The 23,617-nt window shown below is 46.2% G+C and overlaps 1 protein-coding gene across 4 annotated transcripts in view; it reads right to left on the bottom strand.

Moving 5' to 3' along the window:
- The window catches only part of THADA (THADA armadillo repeat containing), a 2,999,906-nt gene that overhangs the window by 2,774,271 nt on the left and 202,018 nt on the right, over positions 1–23,617 (bottom strand). For all 4 annotated transcript variants that reach the window (XM_069608464.1, XM_069608463.1, XM_069608465.1 and 1 more), the window contains exons 5-7: positions 20,456–20,604; positions 18,564–18,596; positions 19–67 (exon numbers count right to left, since the gene is read on the bottom strand). In XM_069608464.1, coding sequence (XP_069464565.1) covers positions 19–67; positions 18,564–18,596; positions 20,456–20,604 — 231 coding nt within the window. The remainder of the gene's footprint in view (positions 1–18; positions 68–18,563; positions 18,597–20,455; positions 20,605–23,617) is intronic.

The raw sequence follows: 23,617 nt of genomic DNA, 5'->3' as shown, positions 1-23,617 counted from the left end.
TCATTTTAAAATACTTGCCTGTTTTGATCTTGGAGCATGGGAAGAACATTGTGTAAAAATTGAAGAACTGAAAACAGAGATTTTGTGTTAGAAAAATAATAACTGAAAACAGAACATGATTTACAAGTATGTGTACAAAAAAGGTTGTAGATTTAGCATATTGGATAAGCATTAATGATAAATACCTCATCAACAAGATTTTAGCAGTACATGTTGCTTATAAAATGGTTCCACTTATGAAGGTGCATATCTGGTATTATTTTACATTTGCTATGTGTTGTGCTTTGAAGGAGAGAGTTGCTGTATTACAGGTTGTTGAAATGTGGAGTCATAGAAAAAGAGGGACGAATTTTCTGTCTCCCATATGAAGAAGTAAAAAATGTAGCACCCAGATGTTTACTCTATGGTGGTTTCTGAAAGGAAGCATCCAGTTAGCACTAGCGGACTCCTTTAGGTGGACATGGGCACTTAAGAGAGATTCTGTGCCTTTAGGCTTATGCCACATTACCACCCGGCGAGGGTCAACCAGAATGTAAAAAACATTCCAATTGGCCCTCGTCGGGGCTTTACCCGACCGGGAATCCCTCAGCCGGGATTCCTATCCTTTGTTCCCGGCGGGGGGCATGGCAGCCCCTCAGCCAATGAGGAGGCTCGAAACGGGGCAATGCCTGCTCTGAGCCTCCACACGGCTGAAGGCTGCCATCATCCCCCGCCGGGGATTCAGGTACGTATTTTCTTTCTTCCACCCCCTCCCCTGCCAACTATCCGCTCCCCACCCTCCCAGCCCCACTTCTCTTCTTTTTTCTCCTTTTTTCGGGAGCAAACGCGCTGGGAACACTTCTGTCCCCAGCGCGTCCGCTCCCGATGGCTGCCATGGAAAGGGAAAACGGACCCCGTCTTCCCCTTCCCGGCGGCCATTTTTTTTAAAGACATTTTCTTTTTTTTCTTTTCTGTTCCAAAACTCGAAACAGAAAAAATGCTATTAGTACCCCGGTCTTGCGGGCCGGGTACTAATAGCAATAAGCCCCTCACCGTGGGGGCATTACTGAGTGCATTACCTGACTCGGTAATGCCCCCACTGCTCCGGGCTTATTGCTTAATTCAGGCACAGCAGCAGAGTGGAAAAATTCATGCTGATGACGGGCTGGAAGCCTGCCAGTTGGCTCAACTCATTCTGGTTGGCCAAAGGAGTTGAATATTGAAAAGATATGAGGCCCGCACCAAACTAAATACCAAGTCTACCATGATCAAAGGAGAGTGGTGTGAGGAGTCAGAAATGAGAGGCAGACGCAAAGTGATAATATTTTCAACATCAGACATCTTTATTAAAGAAGAGGGGTTGGATATAGGCCTCTCTGTCCTTATCCTAACAAGAGTCTCCCTGCCTAGGAAACTAAAACTCAGTATGGGTCTTGTCGTAAAAATTATAACCGAATTAGCAAATGTATACAATCACACTGCGCCAGTCACTGTAAAATGTCCTGCATAGAAGAGCTTTTTTGCTCGAAACACGTGTCAGGCTGATCTTTGAAAGAATAAATATCTATGCATCTATGAAGGAAATGTTATAGTGACTGGCACAGTGTGATTGTACACATTTGCTAATTCAATTACTCTTCTGTGGAGTATTGGGCAAAATACCCACGCCGTACAATCACCAGCTGCCATCTCGACAGTATATACTGTGCGTGCAAGCGCTTGGGTTTCTTTGTCTTTTTGCCACTGGATTTGTTTTGGGTCAAAATTATAACCACTGTCCTCGTGTCCAAAACATATCTGACCCTCACACTAAAATGAACTAAAAAATGTAAGGCAAAGCGTCCCTGACTTGAGTTTACGCGAAATGTACGAAGGAGAAAACACATAAGTAAATCGAACAAAAATGATTTCTCCAGCAGAGCAGTCCTTCGATCCGGAGGGTGGTTCCCTTCCCCGGGATTACTTCAGGAAGGATAACACAATTCATGTTTCCTTAAAGAGGGTCAGAATGTCTCTTCCAAGTAACCGTTCCTCAAAGTCAGTAAAAAGGTCCCTTTCACATAACTGCTGTTTCAAGGATGGCCCAAGTGTCTCTTCAACACAACTGCACCGCTGATGGCAAAGAGTCTCTTTTATACTACTGTTTTAAAGATAACCTCTGGTATGTTCCCTTGCCAGGAAATCCTCAGTGGTTTCCTCAGATCTCCTGGTATACTCTCCTGCCAGGTATCCTTGGACAAAGTCTCTTTTCCTTATACACTTTGGGTGGATTTCCATGTGTACTCTACTGCCAGGTATTCCCTTCTGGGTTTCATAGATGCCCTGGTATACTCTCCTGCCAGGTATCTTTTCTCCCCCCAACCCACTTAAAAGGCACACTGCCTGATGTGTCCACTTTAGCAGGTCTCTATTCAATATTCTCTTTACTTTTCTTTATCTTTTATCATAACACTTTAACACTCTTATAAGGTCTATACTTCCTTGACTTTGGATTTCACTTGACTCAAGCTCCCCCGTATGGACCTCTTACATATGAAAACTTGTTCAAGTTCCACTTCTCACTTTCATTTATTTGCTTAGGACAATGCATGCTCCAACTTCGCCCATATGTATTCTACATGAATGGAGACTTGTGTAAATCTTGTCTTTCAGCTTTCTCATTAATATTCAATTGTTCCCAATGACATTTGATCCAGGTTTCCCCATATTAACATTTCAGGTATGAAGAATTGTGCAAAGTTCAATTTCGTCTTTTAAATTTACTTGGTCTGTATTCTAATGGCACTTTTAACTGTCTGTGTGCTTGTCGACCTGGGGGTCCCACTATCTTAGGGCGAACTCAACAGTGTTTTGTTGGGTCCCTGACCTCCTGCACACTGTTGCAGCGAAGTCTAAATGTGAGGATGGCGTCCCCCGCTTGGCAGACCTGGTTCCAGTTCTTTTCTCAGTCTGGCGTTCACTCACGGGTAACGTGGCTGCATCCCGCCTTCATTGTGCCCGGTACAGCTTCTCTGCTGCTGCCAGTTCCCTTGCGATTTCCCTCTGGAGCCTGTTACGCTCCTCTAAGTCTTTCGCCATGCTGGTGCCCAAGGCTGATGAACGGCAGCTCAGAAGCACCTGCCTGCTTCAACGCGGTCTGCTCCAGCATGTCTGCCTTTTATTGCTGCTCTGCCCTTCGCTTGGACTGCTCCTTCTCTCTCCACCTCCATACACAACAACTGATTGCTGGTGAAAGTCATCTTTAAATGTCCCACGCAGTTGAATCATCCTACTACAATTAGAATGCACGTTTTAATTAGTGCTTCTCTTAATCCAGCGCAACTCCTTGTCCCTCTTCTTTTTCTCAGTACCCAAGACACTATGGGGGTTTAAGTCCATAGGATTAAACGAGTTTTTAAGGAGGTTTTTTTTGTCTGCCTAATAAAATATCATCATGAGTGGGAGATATGATTTGTGTTTTAGGTACCTGTGAGGTATGAATAATATCCTGTCTAGGGTATTTGACAAGAAGGGATTTTTGGATTTCACAAATAGAGGGATGTGAATAATAATAGGCCATCAGGGATTTTGGCATTATAGGGTCTACCTCACATGAAAGACAAATACCGGGTCCCTCCTGAGGAAATCATCACACCTCCCCGACAGCCATCTCCTCCCATGTGATCCTCCCTCCTAATACCATCCCCAGGATCAGGTAGCGGTTGCCGGCCCCTGGCCACACGGAAGGAGATCTTAGGCTGGAAATTAGTGATGACTCCATACGATTCATGATAGTGGCCAAGGAGTTACCACTGAGCCGAGGAGACTATACACAGGTACATTTCCCCTGGCACATGCTTAAGGGACGGTCAAGTTTTCGAACTCTAGAGAAGATCGTTACAAGAGGAAAAAGTATTCACACACTGGAAAGTGGCTTATCAAGGAACAATGGAGAGGTGTACCCATTCGCAAACCTACTGACAAAACCTTGTAGTAGTAATGATAGGGCTATGAAAGAAGCACCTACCGGTGAAGAAGAGCAAAGATGTGTTTTTTTTTGTATTGATTCCCTTTCCTTTTCTGCATCCTTCTCTCTTGTGTGTGAATTTTGGGCTGTCAAGGAAGCTGTGGGTTCTGTGCCGCGTTGTTTGGAGTCTGCTTTCTATTGCAATTCTAAGAAAGAGGAGCCTTTCCTTTACACTCGTCTCTACCGGCGCGGAGCATCACAGATTGTTGGCTGAGTGTTTGCAGAGTTGTTGTGAGTGTTTGTGAAGCTGATGGAGGTGGTGACAGCACCGGGAGGTGGTGGTCTACAATGAACGTGAAGTCAGGCCAGGCTTATGCAGACTGCAGGTAACTGGGCAGCTGGTGCAAACTCTGAATTTTTTTGAATTCAGTGAACTCTGGAACTTCTGTATCGTGTCAGTCTGTCCCTGTAAACCGACTGGAAACGTTTTCCGACTCATGATTTTTATGGCAATCCCGGGTTGCCTTTTTACCCCGGCCCGGGCAATTCACCAACCCCCCAACCATTTCCTCTTCTCCCTGTACCCCATCATTGGAAATGGCACAGATCTCAGTGCACATACTTGCCGGTAGTCAGCCTGTGGCAAACAGCTGAGACAGTACAGACATCATGGGATCAAACGAGGATGTGTGGGAGCGAAAAAGGCAGAGGGGGAAATAGTGCACCATAACAAGACTCTTGCTTGCTCAACCGTGACATCGAACTTTGGGGATATAGAGGTAAGGGCCACCATCTGTCCCTCTAACCCTGCAGCTGCTTTGAAGCCTGCCACAGCAACCATGGTGCTTGTAAGTAAAAAAGGGAACGCTCAGCTGCCGAAACAAAGGAGCAAATCACTGTCTGACTATGCCAAGCTGAAATGGCATTTTAAGCGAACGGAGGCCCCTCAGTCTCCAACAATCAGAAGGGCTTGCTCGACTGAAGCAGCCATCATAGGCCAAAATAGCACCGGTGGTTCAGTAGGTCAAAACCTGGGAGATGGTTGGCAAGGCCTTTCGGATGCCGTTCTGCTGGAAAATTCTGACCCTTTTTTCCCACCTCCCCAAGATGTCCCGCTAGAGACACCCACCCAACCATATGTCTCTGGAGGATAGCTCAGGGGCAACATGCTCGCCTTGGAAGCAAGACGACATGGAGCAACACAGGTTCGGTCCCCGGGTCCGTGCTCAGAAACCTCTGGGTATTAAGCGTGTTACAAATAACCTATCATATCATATTATATGAAGGGAAACATCGCTCCAGTCTCCCCCTCAGATGGAAATAACTCCTAGGATGTCTACAGGAGAGCTCAGCATCATTCAACATAATCGTGACTCTCCAACTGTCCCCATTATTGAGGCTCCTAAACTGAACCCAGAGACCAACGGATGTAACTCGAGCTTCTCAAATCAAATGAAGATCGAATTGTCTGTGGAGGGGGTAATTTTGCAGGAGAGCCCAACCTTGGCGGCCAGCCTAACCAAGGATATAGCAAACTTGACGTTGCAATTAAGTACTGAAGTGAGCAGTCGAGAAGGAAAACGCTCGATCTCGGCAATGGGAAAGCATCCAGATGCGACCCAAGCATCCCCCCATCCCCCAAGAAACTCAGAACTTTGCGACCACGGTTGGCCTTTCCTGCCTCAGCAACTGATCTGAACTCAATGCCACTTGTCCACCCTACCCAAAAGGATCTTCGAGGGACATCCACCTTAGCCCCCTGTGGCCATATGTGTCAAGTACGAGTGAAGACTCGAGTGAGGACTCTGAACAGGATGCCAATCGGAACCCAAGACCGCACTATGAGGCAAGAGAAGCCTCCCGTCAAAGATCAAACCAAAGGGTGCGGGACACTGCTCAAGACGCCCCGAAGGAGGGTATCCTGGGTTCTCAGACAGCCCAGTTGCAGGCAAGCATTTGTTCAGTTGTCTCCATCACATTAGCGTCCTTGCTAAAACTGTACGAAAATTAAAATGACAAAGATCAATTTACATTGCTTGCATTAATGCACACAAAGTTAATTTACATGGAGTCATTCATTAGGGCTTCTCGCGACAAAAGAGCAAGAGAAAAAGAAATGGAGGGGGTGATTTTAAAAACCCTTATCGACCTAACCCAGGAGGCGAGGGAAGACAAAAAGTAATTCCTTAAGGGGACTCGAGACATTGTTACGCAGTCGAAGCATCAGGACAACATTGTCCGAAAATAATTTGATGACCCGCAGGTGCTCCCTGAACTGGCTTCGAAAAAAAATTTACAATCTTAAACCATCTGTAGCCCTGAGCTGCAAGTCGGCATAGAACAACTTCCGTCTGCCAGATAGCGAGAAAAGTCGGTCACAGGGCCTCCCCTCACAGGAAGTCGACCTCGGGTTTGCAGCCCACAGTGACTCAGAGTCAAGTTCTCTTCCTAGTGGATTTGGATTCACCCCAGGTGTTGGCTGGTGGTAGCTCTGGCCTTGAGTTGGTAGTCGTGGCCGAGGATGAAATTACCAGAACTGCTGTAAATCTAGGTAATTTCTCAATCTTTGACCTGAAACGTCAAAAACAGAACAAAGTTTTGGTAAAACCCAAAAAGATTGAGCAACTGAGGAAAATCCAAAAACATGACCCAAACAAAGTTACCAAAGGGCGGTGGATCTCAGAATTTCATTAGAAACATCAGAACGCTATCAGTGGAACCACTGAAACTCACATCATCAACGGAAAGTTGCAGCATGGAAAGCAACAAGGAGATTTCATCGAAAGATCGGGCTAGAGAGAAGTCAGGCACAGCCCCTTCGCGATTAGACATGATAATTGAACTGGAAAGCTTTGATGATCCGTTGCTACAGGGGTCCACATACAAAGAATGTCCATCAGATGGCTCCCTGGAGCAACCGCCCCAACTTGTCAGGGGCTAGTGGAAGAAGGTCTTAATTATGGGCCAGAGGGTGAGGCCCCAAACACCCCACCATTTCTAACATTGGTGGAGAAACGGGCCAGAGCGACCAGCATCTTGGAGGTTGAAGAGGAAAATCGACCTTGCTCCTGGATAGAATGATCATATACTCCAGAACTGAGACATACTCGTGCAATAAGCCCGGTGAGGGCAACCTGGTCTATGATCCAAGACCATATGGTAAACACCAGGCTAGTAAGGACAGGCAAAAGGAATTTAATCATGCCCGTCCTAAGGTAATCTCAGAACGAGTGCTGGCAGCAGATGATGGATTAATTCTAAACTGCTCCAACATAATGTGTCTTTTCCACCACGTCCATCGACTGCGAGTTATTGACTCCAAAGACATCCGGATCGTCGACTTTCCAAATGAGAAAGAAAATGATTGAGTGTGCATGCACATGGCCTCTGCTTCTTTTATCTCTCTGCTCATTGACGCGAGTGACGAGCTGCGGGCACTGAGCTGCAACCTAAAAGACTGTACAAATCCATCAAAATGTGTCCCTGAGCAAGGCCGGCAACCATTAACTGAAAGCCTGAAGGGGAAGTCTGGAAGCCCAAGTGGGGGCCCAAACAATAATGAAAATCGGCTATGTGCGGCCCAACAAAATAAACCTCACAGGGAAAAGTCAGTCGCTTTGCGTGGGCCTAACATATTAAAGATCACCATAAAAGGGACATGCAACAAGATGGAAAGCGAGGGCGTGGTGCAGCGAGAAGACACAAAGACCTCTCGGGTGATAAAGAGCAGTCTTCGGACTGGTTGGCCAGAGTCTTTGCAGACTAGAGCTGGGGGCCTAAAGGGCTTAGTAGGATGGATATCGGATCCTGGAAAACTAGAGGATTCACCCATCTGTTTCAAGGCATCAACGCTGCAGTTGCTACACTTGACATCATATGCTTGCAGGAAACATGGCTTAGGGATAGGCCATTCTTAGACGGCTTCTCTGTGTACCTCAAAGCGACAAAGGGGAAATCTGGAAGGCCAAGTTCTGGCCTGTTGACCTTGATCAGAAATATTTCTATCCAGATAAGGTCATTTGAGTTATTCACCCAAACCCTCATATCCAGACCCTAAAAATAATACTGCTGTAACACCCTATTAACAGTCAGTGGTGTTTGGCTCTCTTTTACCTGTGCTGGAACCTCAACTCCAGGGATGCAAGCGCCTTTGTGGTCACTGTTGTCATGGATAGACACAATGTACATTTTAATGATCAACCCTTGGTTGATCAGTTGATAATTTGTGGTGACTTGAATGTTGATGGCTTGCGATTGGGTCTGAGGGACGAAGGGGGTGTTGTGGTGGGTTCAAAGAGAAAAAGAAGTAGATGCCAGGAGTTGTTGGAGGGAATGGAGACCAGAGACATCCACATGGTTAACAGGCAAGTCAAGGGTTACTTGTCAGGGGCCAGGACATGGAACTCAGGGGAAGCCAGTGCCACACTGGATTACTTCTTTGTCTCCAGTAACGTTTTGCCATGGGTGGTATCTTTGAGAATCTTCCCCTCCAACCACAGTGATCATGCCCAGTGGTGCTTTCCTGTGCTATAGCAAGCAGGAAAAGAACTGAAAAATCGGACTCATGAAACCATAAGGTTGAGTTGGAATCAGGAAGAAATAGATTACGAATTAGACCAACCTCTGTCCCACAGCTATCTGAAAAACTTGGATTGGCAACGGATGGATGATGAGGAACTGCTTTCTTTCGGGAACTGCAAAGAAAGGGAAATAAACCTTGCTTTAAACCAAAACATACCTTTGATAAAGCAGTTGTTAGGCAGAACCGACTGCTACGTAGATATTAAACGGCAGGGAAAATGGGTAATTTTTCCCTGCAGTTGAACCCAATATCAGATGACTGTTGGGTTGCGCACTTTGAAAATCTATTTGCCCAGAAGGACCACACGAGGGAAGAGCCCCGGAAGGGCCAGGGCAATCAATGGTCTATTCCCTTTGATAGGGATGAAATCCTGCAAATAATGAGAGCCAGTAATTCCCATTCACCAGGGCATGATGGGATGACCAACGCTACGCTAAAGGCAGCTCCAGAGGCTTGGGCAGACTTTTGTTTGGTTCTGTTCCGAGAGCTTGTCCGTTGTGGCCAAGAACCGGCCGCTTGGAAGTGACCAGTGGTAGTCCCAATTTTTAAGAAGGGTATTAGGGTGGTTCCAAAAAACTACTGCCCTAGCGCCCTTTTAGACATCCTGGGAAAAATCTTTGCGTGAGTCCTTCGGAGACGTCTGAAAGAATGGGTGAAAGACAGGGTAATTTGATCCTCGGCAAATGGGCTTTGTCAGGGCAGATGGTTGCAGTTTAAACCTGCTTCTGATTAGCCTATTAAAGATGAAGGAAACAAAGGGCGAGGACAAACTATACATGGCATGCATAGATATGGAATATGCCTTCGATATGATCAGTCGAGAGCTTTTATGGACCAAAATGATAGCCATGGGATGCACCCTGACTTACTGGCAGCAATTAAGGACCTGTATTCCGGGTACCGCCTTGCAGATTAGACTCGACCAGACGGGCCATCTGACAAGGGGGATCCACACTTTCAGGGGTCTGAAACAGGGATGCCTATTTTATAGAACATCTTTATCACAGATCTGAAAGACTTCTTGGATACCCCCATGACATGTTCACCAAAGATTAACGGAACAACTGCCGGATGGCTACTGTATGCAGACGATTTGGTCCTACTGGACCAAACCCCCATCGGCTTGCAGAGGAAGCTCCATACTCTGCAACAATACATAAACCAAAATGGTTTCAAGATAAACGCTGCTAAGTCCGAAATACTTATTTTGGACAGCTTGAGGGGACCGAAAAAGAAGGCTCCTAGCTGAACATTAAACGGAAACCGAATACACCCAGTGTTCTCGATAAAATATCTTGGGACAATGATTAGTGTGGGACCTGTGAGAAACCATGGAAAAAACGCTTGATCAGCAAAGTGAAGCAACTAACCGTGCAATGAATGTTGATTGGGCAGAAGTACGGAAGGCTCTCGCTCCTCCTGATTATACATTTTTACAACCAGAAAGTTATACCAACAATCACATACGCAGCAGAACCTTGTCTTGGGTTACAGTGGGAAATCTGGGAGAGATTAAAGGGTCGGTTCTGGAGAAGGATCCTACGTCCTCCCAATGCAATTCCCATGGCAATTATAAGTCACAAGTTAGCTCTTATGTGAGGGGGGTCTGGAAAACCAGGATATTCTGAAAATTGAAAATGCCCGAGTGTCCTCCTCAATTCCAGATTCTAATGGTAAAAAAGGTAGCGATGTTCGATTGGCTGTTGTACATGTGGCTGGAACGATGTAATGAAACGTTGTTCAACCTGGGGCAGTCGGTGGACACCCTGTGTAAAAATCCATTACTGGTGAAAAAGATCCTAAGGCTGTAGATTGGAGTGAAACTGAAAAAAAAAGATAAAAAGCAAAGATGCATATGCTGTCAAAGTCCTCCTCTGGGCTACCTAACATGATCCCTCAATACCTGAGAAGGTTTTTCCAAACGTAAGATACAGAGATCTATTCCTCAGATTCCACCTGAGCATACTGCACACAAATGTCATGCTCCGTAGATACGGAGGGCCTCTGGAGGATGACAGATGCTGACTGTGCAAAACTCAAGCCGAAACCCTTAAATCATCAGATACTTTTTTTCCCAGAACTGTGAACTCAGCGAACGCTGCTCTTGTATGAACAAATGAGTAGAACATTTGGGACTGGTGCCGAAGAATGGTGGGATGTTTTATATGGGGAGGCTAATGTGGGTCTCACTTGTATCTTGGTAAAGTTCCTAGAGCTGATCTTTCTGAAGAAATTCAAAGAGACAGAACTTCAATAAGGATTAAGTTCAGGCTAGGAAGGGCTTGAGACGATAAGTTAAGAGTTACGTGTGAAGTGAGCTAAGGAGTGTACCACTGCATCTCTTTCCTGTGCCCCATTTCCCTTCTCTATATATTGTCTTATGGTTCTTCACTTCCTTTTTTCCTTCAACCTTTTTGCTGTAACCCATCCCTGGTATGTGAATCCAGATTTTCTTTTCTCTCTTTTTTTAGTTTTTCTTCCTGTCTGTGTTGTTCTTTGAGGATGTGTAACGTTGTAATTTAGTAACCTTTTTTTTCAACAACATATTTTATTGGCGTTTTACAAAAGAAGTCGGGACAAATCAGAGTACAAGTGCAGATAAGACTTAATAATGTGAGACAACATTAATAAGATAGGGCTATGCATTTGCTAAATTGAGTACATTGCACACTTCCTCTATCAGAAAGCGGTCGATAGGGAAGCGTTTAGGGGCTCAATGCTCCGTACACCATCGTAACACTGGTGGTTGTCGCACTATCCCAGGGAATTGTTCTGCATAGACAAAAAAGGGGGGCCAGGTGTTGTAAAATCTCCCCATGAAACCCAGTCGAGAGGCCGTTATCTCTGCTACTGCTGTGTCCAAGCATTTTGCACATCACATGGTGATTGCCGGGCCTTCAGGTTGCTTCCATAGCTGGGGCGATAGTAATTTTAGTTGCAGTGAAAAGGTGGGTAATCAAGTCTGCCAAGTGTCACGTAAGTGGGAACGTCCCACCGCCCGTGTCCCCAGTAACACAATCCCCGGGTCCCACGGTATTATCAATCCCGTGATTAGCTTAACCTGTTCCAAAACCTCCCTCTAGAACAGCATTGACTTTGGGCAAGACCATAAAAGATGGAAGTGACCATGTTGTGCATCCTCTCTAACAAAGTGGGGACTGTGATGGATTGCATTTGTCCAGGATTTCTGGGGTGACATACTACCTATAACATACTTTCACAGCCCCCTCCTTATTTCGAACACATTTGGAGGGTTTGTATATACGGGTCCAGATACGCCCCCATTCCTCCAACTCCAGTTCTCTCCCTAGGTCCCATTCCCATTTGAGCATATAGTTCTCTTTCCTGTTGGAGTCACCTTTCTCTAAGAGCTTGTATAGGATCAATGTTTTCCCCCTCTGGGCCGCTGACGATGATGTGTGTTCCAGCGGGTTAAGTTCCCTGCTCCCTTGCGTTCTAATGATGTGTTGTGACATCCAGTGCCGGAGTTGGGCATAATGGAATTTTTCCGTTCTGGGATTTTGCATTCTTCGAAGGAGAGTGGTTCCCCGTTGGTGTAGAAGTCCTTAATTTGCCTCAATCCCCCATCATGCCAATTATTGAACCCTGCTAGTTTGATCCCGGGAGTGAAGTCTGGGTTATTCCATACTGGGGTGAGTGGTCCCAATGATCCCCTATGGCCCCATTGGCATGTGTTTCTAGTGGCCGTTAGCGGCTAGGTGCCCGGGGGATTGCGGGATGTCGTGAGGTGTGGCAGGGTGAATAGAGGGGTCGCACACCAATACTCTTCTATTTGTTTCCACTGGGGCTGGTTGGTGTTAGCATGCCATATGAAGGCATCTGATAATTGTGCCGCTAGACTATATCTAGAGACGTCTGGGACCACCAGGCCTCCCCATAGCTGTCCCTCTGAGCATCACTCTCTTAGCAATTCTTGTTTTTTTCCTGCCCCGTACATAATTCAAAACACCCTTTTGTAACTTTTGGAGTTCTCCTGGGTGTATGGTTACCGGTAACGCTAGGCACTGGTAGAGCAGTCTCGGGACCAAGCTCAATTTCAGTGCTACGGTTCTCCCTAGCCATGATACCTCTTGTTTGTGCCAACGCTCCAGGTCGCCCAATAGGTTTCAGAGCAGCTGTGGGAAGTTGGCCCGATATACTAACTCAGTTCTGTTTGGTATATTGACCCCCAAGTAGGTGATTCATGATTTGGCCCAGGGGCTGGGGCGAATATTTGTTTGCGCTTCTCTGCGCTCCTGGGTAATGTTTGGGGAGGTAATGTTGCCTTCCCAAATGCTGGACCTCCTGCCAAAGCGATTCCAGTGATCTCTCAATCTGCATTAGGGAGAGAAGGATGACAAAAGCATACATGGAGACCTTATACTGGTTGCCAGCCAACTGTAGCTCTTGTATTTGTGCGTTGTCTTGGATTCTAGGTGCAAATGGTTCCATAGATGGAGCGAATATTAGGGTATACAGGGGGAGTCCTGGCAAGTACCTCGAGAGATATGGAGCTTAGGGGATCGTATCCCATTGATTCTCAAGGAGGTAGAGGGATGCTGATAGTTGGCCATGACCCATTTATTAAACTTTGGCCCAAACCCCAAAGTGGGTTAGTGTGTTCTGTATATAACCCCGGTCTAATAGGTCAAATGCTTTGTGGGCGTTGAGTGAGATCACAGCCATTTATACTTTCATTCTTGAGGCACTTTAAACCAGGTCTAGGGTGTGCCTGATGTTATCTTGGGTAGGGCGACCCGGGATGAATCACGTTTGGTCCGGGTGAATTAGGTCGCAAGGACCCTAGCAAGTCTGGTTGCCAGGATCTTATAGAAGATCTTTGCATTGTTATTCATTCATGTTATGGGCCGATAGGATGCACAATTCTCTGGGTCTTTATCCGGTTTGAGGATGAGTATTGTGAGGGATTCCTCCATGGATGGAGTGATGCTCCCTGCGGCTACGAAACAGTTAAAGAGCGTAGCTAGCTGAGGGGCTAGAATGTGAGCGTAAACCCTATAGAACCACGCGGAAAAACCGCTGGGGCCTGGGGCTGCGTTTTCCAAAGTTTATATGGCTTCTTTCACTTCCACCAGGGTTTTGGGGAGCTCAAGGGGTCCTAGCTGAGTTGGCTCAGGCCCTCCTGGGGAATTGGCTAGGTAGTTGGCTTGCAAAAGCTCATCAATCAGCCTCCCCGTCATTACCTCTCTATGATGGTTCCTCATTGCGCTCCTTTTGTCATTCTCCGAGGAGAGTTCTTTGCCTCTTAGTGTGTAAATATTATTTCAAGTGTGGACCTTTTTCAATTTGTATACTAATAGCCTGTTCTCCTTGTTACTATTTATGTAATAGAACTGTTTGGTGTATGCAAGTGCTCTCGCGGATTTATCCGCTAGATGCATTTCAGGGCAGATTTTGCCCTTTTAAACACTCTACCTGTTTTCACAGATTGGTTCATTTTATGTGCCCCTTAGATAGCTGCTACCCTCTCCTTCAGCCTAGCCTGCTGCAGTTGTCCAGCCCTTTTTTGTGTAATGGCACACCTTATTAGCACTCCCCTGACCACTGGCATGATGGCTTCCCAGATTAATGCTTCCGAGCACCCCACCGAGGAGTTTTCCCCAAAGTAACAAGTGAGTGCATTGGACATTTCCTCTTTGATTACAGCATCCTGCAATAGTGAGTCTTGCATCTTCCAGTGCCATTGTGGCGGCTTTGGGAGACTAAATAACCTAAACCTGGCATGCCCTGTGGCGTAATCGGAGATCACCATTGGATGCATCTGAACTTCTTCCAGGCAGGGGAATATCTCACTGGACATTAAGATTAAATCTATTTTGGGGAGGCCTTTAAGGATATGGGGAATAAAATGTGCAGTAGCGTGCTCCTTCATTGGAGTGTTGTCAAACATCCACTGACCCAGTTTCCCTAAAGAATTCAGCAAACCCGATTGCTCGCGAAAACTCCTCTCTTGCTGGTGGCAAGGTCTTGTCGCTATTTGGGTTAGGGACCAGGTTAAAGTCCCCTTCTATGAGCAGGCAGCTTTCTGTAAATGTGACTATGTCAGAGAGGATGGTGCAGAGAAACCAGTCTTGGGGACCGTTTGGGCAATAGATGGAGGCAAAAGTTAGGGCTTGCTCAAGTAGGTAACCCTTAACCGTAATAATCTCCCCATCGGGTCTCGTTTCACTGTAACCTGCATCAGTGTTACTTCCCGGCTAAAAAACAGCACCAATCCCTGTTTTTCTCCCCCGCGGTAGCAAAGTAGCACTTGCTGAATCGCCCAAAGTGAATACGTTTCTCATCCCTCGCTAGGAGGTGTTTTCTGCAGGCAGGCTATGTTGGAGGAAAGCTCTGTTAATCTACGCTCCACCGATATTCGTTTCCCTGGGAAATTAAGGCCCTGCACATTCCAGGTTACCATGCAAAGTTCCCTAGTTGAGTCTACTGCCATTTTGTACCATTCCCTCCCGGCTTCTAGCTTCTGGCCCATGTCCCATGTGTGGGAGCTCAAGCACCCCATGCTATTCCTCCTCTTGTGCTGCTGCCTCGATAAGCCTCTGCTTTGACCCCTTTCCCCGAAATATTTTCCCCTCAACTAGTACAACCCCGGAAAATCTTCCTCCCAACCCCTCCCACCACCCACAACGAGTGTCGAGCCTCTGAGACCAGCCCGCAACTCTCGGGGCAACCGGCTCAGATCCCGACAGCCAACCTTCTTATGGACAACCAGTGCCCGTTGATTAACACATGGAAACACAACGGTTGCTTCAGTAGTGCCGTTTGCAGTTACAGCTTTCGGTCTCTGATGCACCAACTCACAACCCCTGCGATCTCTGTTCCTTTATTAGGTGCATACGTTCTCCATTCCAGAGATCCATTTGTCCATTTCCGGGGTGCATGCTGCCATTGTTCAATCAGAAGCACCAGGGGTGCGTGCAGGAGTTCAGTTTGGGTAGTTCTTCTTTGTAGGTGGATTGTTCCTTCTCAGAGCCTGTCACCTTTCTTGCATCTTTGTGGTAGGCCTTTAATCCTCCTTCTCCTGTACAACCGCGTACAGGGCTGAGTAACCTCCTTCAATGAGTCCTCTTTGGGTCAGTACCATGCTCGTTGTCGTTTGCTACTGTCGGTATTCAATAGCTTTTCTGCCTCCTTCATTGTGCGTATTTGCCAGTGATTACCCTCCAGGTTGAACAACAGTGCTGTAGGGAAGCCCAAGCAGTAGAGCGCCCTCTTGTCTCGCAGCCATTCCCTAAGTGGTTTTAAGGACTTCCTTTTCAGCAACGTGGCTGCTGTGAGGTCCTGATATAGGGAGAATGAGGCGTCTCTGAATTGTATGCGCACAGAATTATGGGCTTTCTGCATGATCTCCTCCTTGACCCTGTACAAGGGGACTCTTGCCAGGACGTCTGATGAAGTGGTTGGCACGTTTGCTGCTTGTCTCGATCTGGTTCGATGCACTCTGTCCAACTCCAGTGGGGTGCTATCTGGGAGCGTTAGGATAAACCAGACGAGGTCCTGGGTGAAGTCGCTCAGCTCTGCGTCCGTAATGGAGGTTGGGATTCCGCGTAGTCTATTATTATTACGGCGGGAGCGGTTTTCAGAGTCCTCTTGCTTTGTTTCCAGAGCTTAACATCTGGCCTCCAGTGCAGTGATCCTGTCCTCTCCTGCCCAAGTTTCGTAGGATTGTTCGCATAGCGTGGATTCTATCTCTGCCGTTCTACTTTCCATCTCATCCATGTGTTTGTTTAGGCCCGAGATTATTTTCATGAGCTCTTCCGTGCCTCTCTGGTAATCCTTGATCATGGCTGCTCAGAGGTCCTGCAGGTCTGTCTTAGGGTCACTTTGGGTTAGCGGGGGGCTGGGGGGGCATCTTAAGTCTCTCTCTTGTGACATTGCTTCGGTTCGCTCCCCTTTTCTCCCTTTCTCTCCGATGGGAGCTGAGGGCAGCGTAGAGATGTCCACTTGTTTTGTTGATTTAGGGGTTTTCACCATCTCTCCCCTTGGAGCTCAGAGAGGAGGTCCTTTGTTCACGTGGTGCTGTGCAGTCAAGTGCATCTTTCGCTGAGGCCTTGAGCACCTTGCGATCGGGTAGGTTGTGTGGCGCCTGCAGCAGTATTGCCCTCCGTGTTCTTGCTTTCCCTGGGTATTTCCATCGTTGAAGCAGGTGCAGGACCCTCCTGTGCTGCTAATTTCCTTTCGGCGGGTGCCCCCCTGTTGCAGCCCCGCCCCTATGCAGCAATTGCAGGGTGTGGGCAGTCCCCATAAAGAAGTGGTGTTGAGAGAGTTTACCTTGTGGCTGTGCAGGTCCCAGGACCAAGTCTCCTCATGGATTCTTGGGCTGGTGCATCATCTGGCTCGTGCCGTGGCAAGTGCTCCTTCCTAGCCTGCTGGGCGATGGCATTGGGGAGGCTCTACAGGAATAGTCGGTGCTGCCTCTGGTGGGCTGCCTGTGTGCCGGAAAGAAGCTGCTTATCTGTTTGGATTGTTCTGCCCCATACCATAGTCGTTGCGCCATCTTCACGGCACAGTGAGACCGCGGCTTGTCCCAGAGGAGCACCTCTGTTTCAGCTCCTGGTGCGAGTGAGTCATCTTACCCCGTGGAGCATGGGAGCCACCGCTGCATATGCGCCGGGGGGAGGGGGGTGGAATTCTTCAGCGAGACGCCGTAAAGCCGTGCAGGGGACTGCGCGCACCCCCCTGGGACCTCAATCGTGAGCCCCGGCCGCCATCTTGGTTTTTGCTTAGTTGCACCGTGTCTCGCTGCCGAGATCAGATTCTCAGTGGTCCGGCATTTAAGAACGTATTCTCCCCGGCCAGCTGGGCACCACACCTTCCCCCAGCCTAGTGAGCTTTTCCAGCTAAAACCGCATACTTTCTGCTGCCGTATATCATTAGGCTGTCGGGTATGGGACGAAAATAGTGAAGAGCTATGCTGTGTGCTCCGGCTCCAAGCCACATGCCCTTGTCACCTCTTTTAACAGATTGTAAGTGATTAGCAAAAGTTTGAAATATGCTAAATGCTAAATAATAAAACATATCACAAGGGAATGTTATGCTTCAAGGGACAGTTACACTGACTGCATGGCATGTGGGGAGGCAAAGAGGGGTGTCTAGAAATAAACTACTTTTAAAACATAATTGTTGCTCACTACAGGAAGTATGCAACATTGTTGCCTAGCTGGGGCTCTCTCATACTTCATACTTCTGAATACAGGGAAGTGAGAAACCGCCTTAACAGAGCACTGCCCCCAAACATTCTCATTATGTTGAAATGCTCAGCTCTCCCATTAAACCCACATATTTTGCTATCTCCCACTGGTCTGGAACAGGCGCCGTGGATTGCTCCCCTTTGTGATCTTCCTCAAGTTACTTCATAATACTTATGATATTGTCCTACATTTGGCAAGGGTACTTATTCATTTTCCTCTCCTTTATCATTTAACAGTCTGCTTGTCCTGCCTGGCTGCCACTCACCTACAACTTGACCTAAACTTCCTGCCCCTCCCCCAACCACTGACTGGCCCTCGATAGTCACTGCTTCACAAGTCTAAAGGCCAACATCTACATTTAAATCACTGAGTACATTCCAAGTCCAGCTGCACAGGCACACTGGGTTAGCCTCATCTTGGACACCATAGGAGAGTGGCCTGCTCAAAGGCGTCTACAATAACATGATCCTGCTTCCTGTTCTAGATTATTCCTTTTTATGGACGTGACTGCAGGCTCTGGTGTCAATCTCACATAGGAAATCAACTCAAAGCAAACATTCACACTTATTACAAGAAAATATTTCACCAAAATAAGGCATTCCTAAATGTTCTAACTCTGTGTATTATCAATGCAGTAAGATAAGCACAACATGGTTATGCAGGAACTAAACCTATTGATTTGGAGGAACAATGAATGTAGTTATTAGTGGCAACAGTTTAGTATGTATGTAGTGTGTAAGGGTACTGTACTAAATGTTATCATGCATCCAATCAATAAATATAACAAAAAGGAAAGGCAGCAAGACACCTCTGAATTATACGTGAGAAACAGTTATTAACTTACCCTCCAAAAACATATCTGTAACACATGTGATACCTGTGGGGAAAAAAAAAAAAAAATCCATTGCCAATTAAAAAAGAATCCTCATTTATTTAACACATTGTAAACAGTAACTAAGAGCAAAGAAGTCGCCTTCCCATATTATAATTATCTTAAGTGGATTTGTATTTTACTTTTCCGATTGCGTGCTAACTACACAAAAGTACATGTGTAGCATAATAGTTCTAGGCAACATTGCTCAATTTAGCGGAGTCGGGATCCATTTAAATTCACAACATGCTTTATTAAGCACCATATCTGTATGGGTGCAACTACATTAACAGCAGGGCAAACAGTTTATATCCTATGGACGTGTTGGTGAGGCCTTGACACGAGACAACATTTGTGGTCAATTGTAATGTAAACCCATGTCTAGTTGAAGGACCATCAAACTCATGTGTCCAAGTAGCTGGTGGGCTGGAACCCAAGAAGTGCCCAAGGTCTTAACATTGTGATAGGGTCAGTGGTCTGACCACCATCAGGAGGGAACGGGCACCCCCTCCTAGCCTGGGATAGGAGGTCTACCGGGGCAAATGCACCAGTCTTCCCAACCCAAGAGGTGGGGTGAGGGTGTTCACTGGCACCCACGTGCCTGAAACACCCCCTGAATGAGTTGGGGGGCACCATTCTTGATCATCCAATGCCATGCGTCCTCCATTACGGCTCAAGTGTTTTTTGTTTGTTTTTAGAACTGTCCAGACGAGAATGCACCACCAGGCCAGCTGAGTTTAGCTGGCCGCTGAGAAACAGTCAGAATCCCAGCTGTTGGCAACAACCAGGCACCAGTCAAGAGAAAAAGACAGCACTAAGCCTAAAACCAGTCAAGCGTGGATTCCGTTTTGCAGCAGGCGTGATCACCAGGACAGCTGAATACAACTGAGCAAAAGGCAGCAGCGGTAAGAGGACCATTTGTGCTTTTGCAAGAGAGTCATCTGCCCCCAGGGGAAAGACAGCCATGGATTGGCCCGCAGAATCAGGTGGGAGGGGTAAAGGAAGGAAGAAAAAAGCCCAGAAACCACATGTATAAAAAGTCTGCTGAAGCAACAAATTACGAGGGGTGTTCTGGTGAGGTCAGGAAGCAAGAAGGTGGACCAAGAGAAAAGTTTGACTGAAGGTGGAGCAGATAAATAGTAGTGCAGGCGAGGTACTGTGTGTGTGAGAGAGAGAGTGGTATCTAGTGTAACGAGTGCAGCTGTGTTTATAAAGGTGGCTGTGAATGACAGTGTAGGGAGGGGAGTGTAATAGTGGCGTAGAAGGGTAGTGTAAGAGGATGGAAAGTGAAGGGAGTGTGAGTGGAGGGATGAACAGTATTGAGTGGAGAAAGGACAGGTGGGCTAGTAGGAGAAGGAGTGTGAAAGAACTTGAGGGAGCAAGGAGGACAGAGGTGGGAGGACAGAGAGAACAAAGGAAAGGACAGAGACAGAGAGGGTGAAAGGTGGGAGGAAAGAGAGTCAGAGGGAGGAGAGAGAGAACAAGAAAGTGAGACGAGAACAGAAGGAGGAAGACCAGAAGGAGGAGGAGGTGTGGTGAGAAGGCGGGAAAGTAGGAGGAGAATATCAAGGAGGCAACAGAAAGAGGAACAGGGAGTACAGAATAAGGGGACACTAGATAAGAGGGCAGTGAGAGTGTTTCAGAAAAAAACCTGGCACCAATTGAATTGAAAAATCGTCTGCTGGGAAAAACAAGAGCAAAAAAATAAAGGCAAGGTCAACTAAAAAAGAAAGGCACAGAGAGAAACTTGTGTGTCACCATAAACAACAACCGGATGGAAAGCATGCCCATGCTTTGTACTACACCATCTACAGCTTTCAGAATTCTGATTTCTGGCTGCAGTTAAGATGTACAGCATGGGTTACCCAAGGTGAAGTTCTCCATGGAGGATGACAGATTATCCATCACTTTTCTATACAGAAAATGGTCTGCTCTGTTTAGTTCTTCTTGGAGGTAGCTGGTGTAACTGTGGACAGCCTCTGCTTTAAAAATATGATGAATACTGTCCAGTGAGCTAGAAGAGAAGCAAATAGAAAAAAACAATAAGCATAATATAGTTCTAATAAGAACTTTTCAAAAATAGTTCAGCTAAGCGTTCTTTTTAACAGATGATTGATAGTGATTTGTCATATACAACCAATTGAATACATCAATTAAGGGACCTGGGGATGGCAGGGGTGGGGGAAAAATATAGGGCATTTCAATATGGGTTCATGCTAAAAAGAGCAAAGGAATTTAACATCTCATGATATATGATGAGCCATTTATAACATGCCTGTACACAAGTGTTTCTAGGTGCGACATATCAGTCTGTATCTTTATTCTTGCAAACGCATATGGCAGATACATTTTTATGGGAAGGGGCCTCATTAGAAGTACAGGGGTGCAGGAAAAAACAGCAGCAATGCAGTGGTAAACTCTGTTACCACTACACTACCGCCACATTACCACACCGCCGTATAACAACTTTGGTGGTGAGGCGGAGTTAAAACCTCCAGGTAATTACTCCACCTTACCACCAAAAATCAGCAATATAGGCGAAATTACCGCTGGCGGGATATCCACCAAAAAATGAGTCCCAAGGATTCCATAAATGCGAACTAACATCGCCATACCACCATTTGTACTCTGGCTGAAATTCTGCCAGACCAAGTAGTTTTAACAGTAATTCCGCTGGGTGGTATTTTAGCGGATTTACCACCAGAATACTGACAAACTTGTAAAGAGGCCAGTAAACTCCTGGCCAAAAAAGAAAAATTGCCTAGAATACATGGAAGGAGAGCCATACAGCAATTTGTACAGCACGCTCATTGGGTCAGAGGTGCAATTTGGGCATTGCCAAACCTTAAGTCTTGCCCACTATGGTGACAATGTGTACTGTGATGAATCCGGTAGAGTCATCACTGATTCCCTGGCGGTGACCTCCTCCCATGTGGCCAGGGGACATCAGCTGCTACCTGATCCTGACCCTGGGGGCAGCTATATGAGGGAGGATCACATGGGGGAAGACAACTGCCTGGGAGATGTAATGGCTTTATCGGGTGAGACACGGTATCCCTTATTTCACCAGGAAATAACCCTTCCATATCCAATAGCCTCATGGCCTATTGTCAAACATCCTTTCTCAGAATGACGAAAATACTGGGACGAGGAAGAGGAATGAGCAATGCAGAGTGAAGGAGGTCACAAGGAGGTCACAAGCCCAGCGAGTGCTCTAATGGTTGCTCGCATAAACCTGTGGAAATTTAAAGGGCAGAAGCAGAGAGTCGAAGTCTGCTGCTGGCGGGAGAGAGCTGTGGCACGGTGGAGCCATGCAGCTCACCAACGAAGGAGAAACAAGCAGCTGTGCAAGAAGGACATGCTGTGGGAACACCAGGAAGAGACTCCTGGGCATTCACAGGTGGCAGAGGGCAGCACTTCACTTACCAGAGCCTGGAACAAAGCAGACATGTAGAGTGGAAGCCACGAGAGACCAGAAAATCTCAAGGAAGCAGTGACGAGAAGGAAGCATAAACTCATTACCGGCTGACCGCAGGAGAATCCAGGAGCGCCAACAAGAGACAGTAAATCTACCAAAAGATAGCTGGGACACCGGGGCGTATCGGCAGTCACGCTGAATGCAAATAATTGTAAATTAAGCAACCGACAGAGAAAGAGCTAAAGGACTTAATATTAAAGGAGAAATAGAACTACGAGCAAAACCCTTAGAATGAGAATGTATACAATACAAGTATGTGGGAAACCCGAATAAGATAATCTATCGAGGAGATCCATTATGAAATAAAGTATATGTTCAATTCTGGGAGACGACAGGCCTGTATGAACAGAAGTCCTGGCAGGAGAGTATACCAGGCAACTACAAGTATGAGAAATAAAAGAAGCCCTGGGAGGAAACATCAGGATTGGGAAAATAATTGTGTTAATCAGAAATAAAAAAAACAAGTCCTGAGAAGACGAATCAGGACTAGAAAAAGGAATTGTGTTATCCAGGATCAATGCTGTTGTTGACCAAGAAATGCTCAAGGGACGGTTTGTGAAACATCAGAGAATCAAGAGGTATCCAGGGGAAGGGAACCACCCTCCTCAACAAGGACCTTTATCCTCCAAAAACTTGTGTTGGAGCCATTTCTTCTTTTTTTAACACTTTTATAAACCACGCAAGGTTAAAGCCATTTCAATCTTTACACCTTAGAATTTAGTTTGAAGTGTGAGGGTCAGAACAGAACTTTGGACACAAGCAGTTTTGTTTTGGACATTCTGACGCAAACAGATACTTAGTTTTGGTTTAGGTCGGGAAATTCCTCTTAGAGCAGGTACAGCAATTTTCCCAACCCCTTTTATTTTCAATAAAAGACTAACCAAAATCATGGCTAACTTGTGCCAGAGTTTCATTCCTTACTCCTCACAGTACACAGAACATGGAGTCTGTCTATACACTCATTTACATATCCAAATAAACAAAATGCAAATAAGATTTAAAAAATAAATTTAGATAGTGTTTTCCACTACTATCAACATCACTGCAAGCAACCAGCATATCAATATGTTGTGCATGAATTCAAACTATTCACTGCTTCCAAACATTAATTGAATACATACCTAGTGATCACTACAAGCATTACCACAAGGCAATATAATGCACCACTAACCGAACACATCATTTAACTCCACTGATTTCATGTTGGAAGATAAAAGGGCACTTCTCATACAGTAAGCTACCAATGTATCCCAATTACAATATCATCAAATTTCCAAAAAGGCACAGGTAGACAATGAACAAATGGAGGACTTTTTTGAAAAAGCAAGGTTTGTCCCAAAAGATTGATGATGGTCATATCCTTGAATCCATTCCAAGATCCTTGCCACTAATGAACTGCTGTCATAAGTTTATGTTTTGCATAGCTTCACACCCCACCGAGGAAAATAAACGCTGCTTTAGGTAACATTAATATTACCAACCTCAATGGTACTCCTGATTTCAACTTTGTAAGCATAGATTTGCATCTCTGACCTACATTTTACACACA

Source organism: Ambystoma mexicanum, chromosome 4q, assembly GCF_040938575.1.
Source record: "Ambystoma mexicanum isolate Mex_15411 chromosome 4q, UKY_AmexF1_1, whole genome shotgun sequence".
Classification (NCBI taxonomy): domain Eukaryota; kingdom Metazoa; phylum Chordata; class Amphibia; order Caudata; family Ambystomatidae; genus Ambystoma; species Ambystoma mexicanum.
This window is presented reverse-complemented; position numbering and strand designations above follow the sequence as displayed.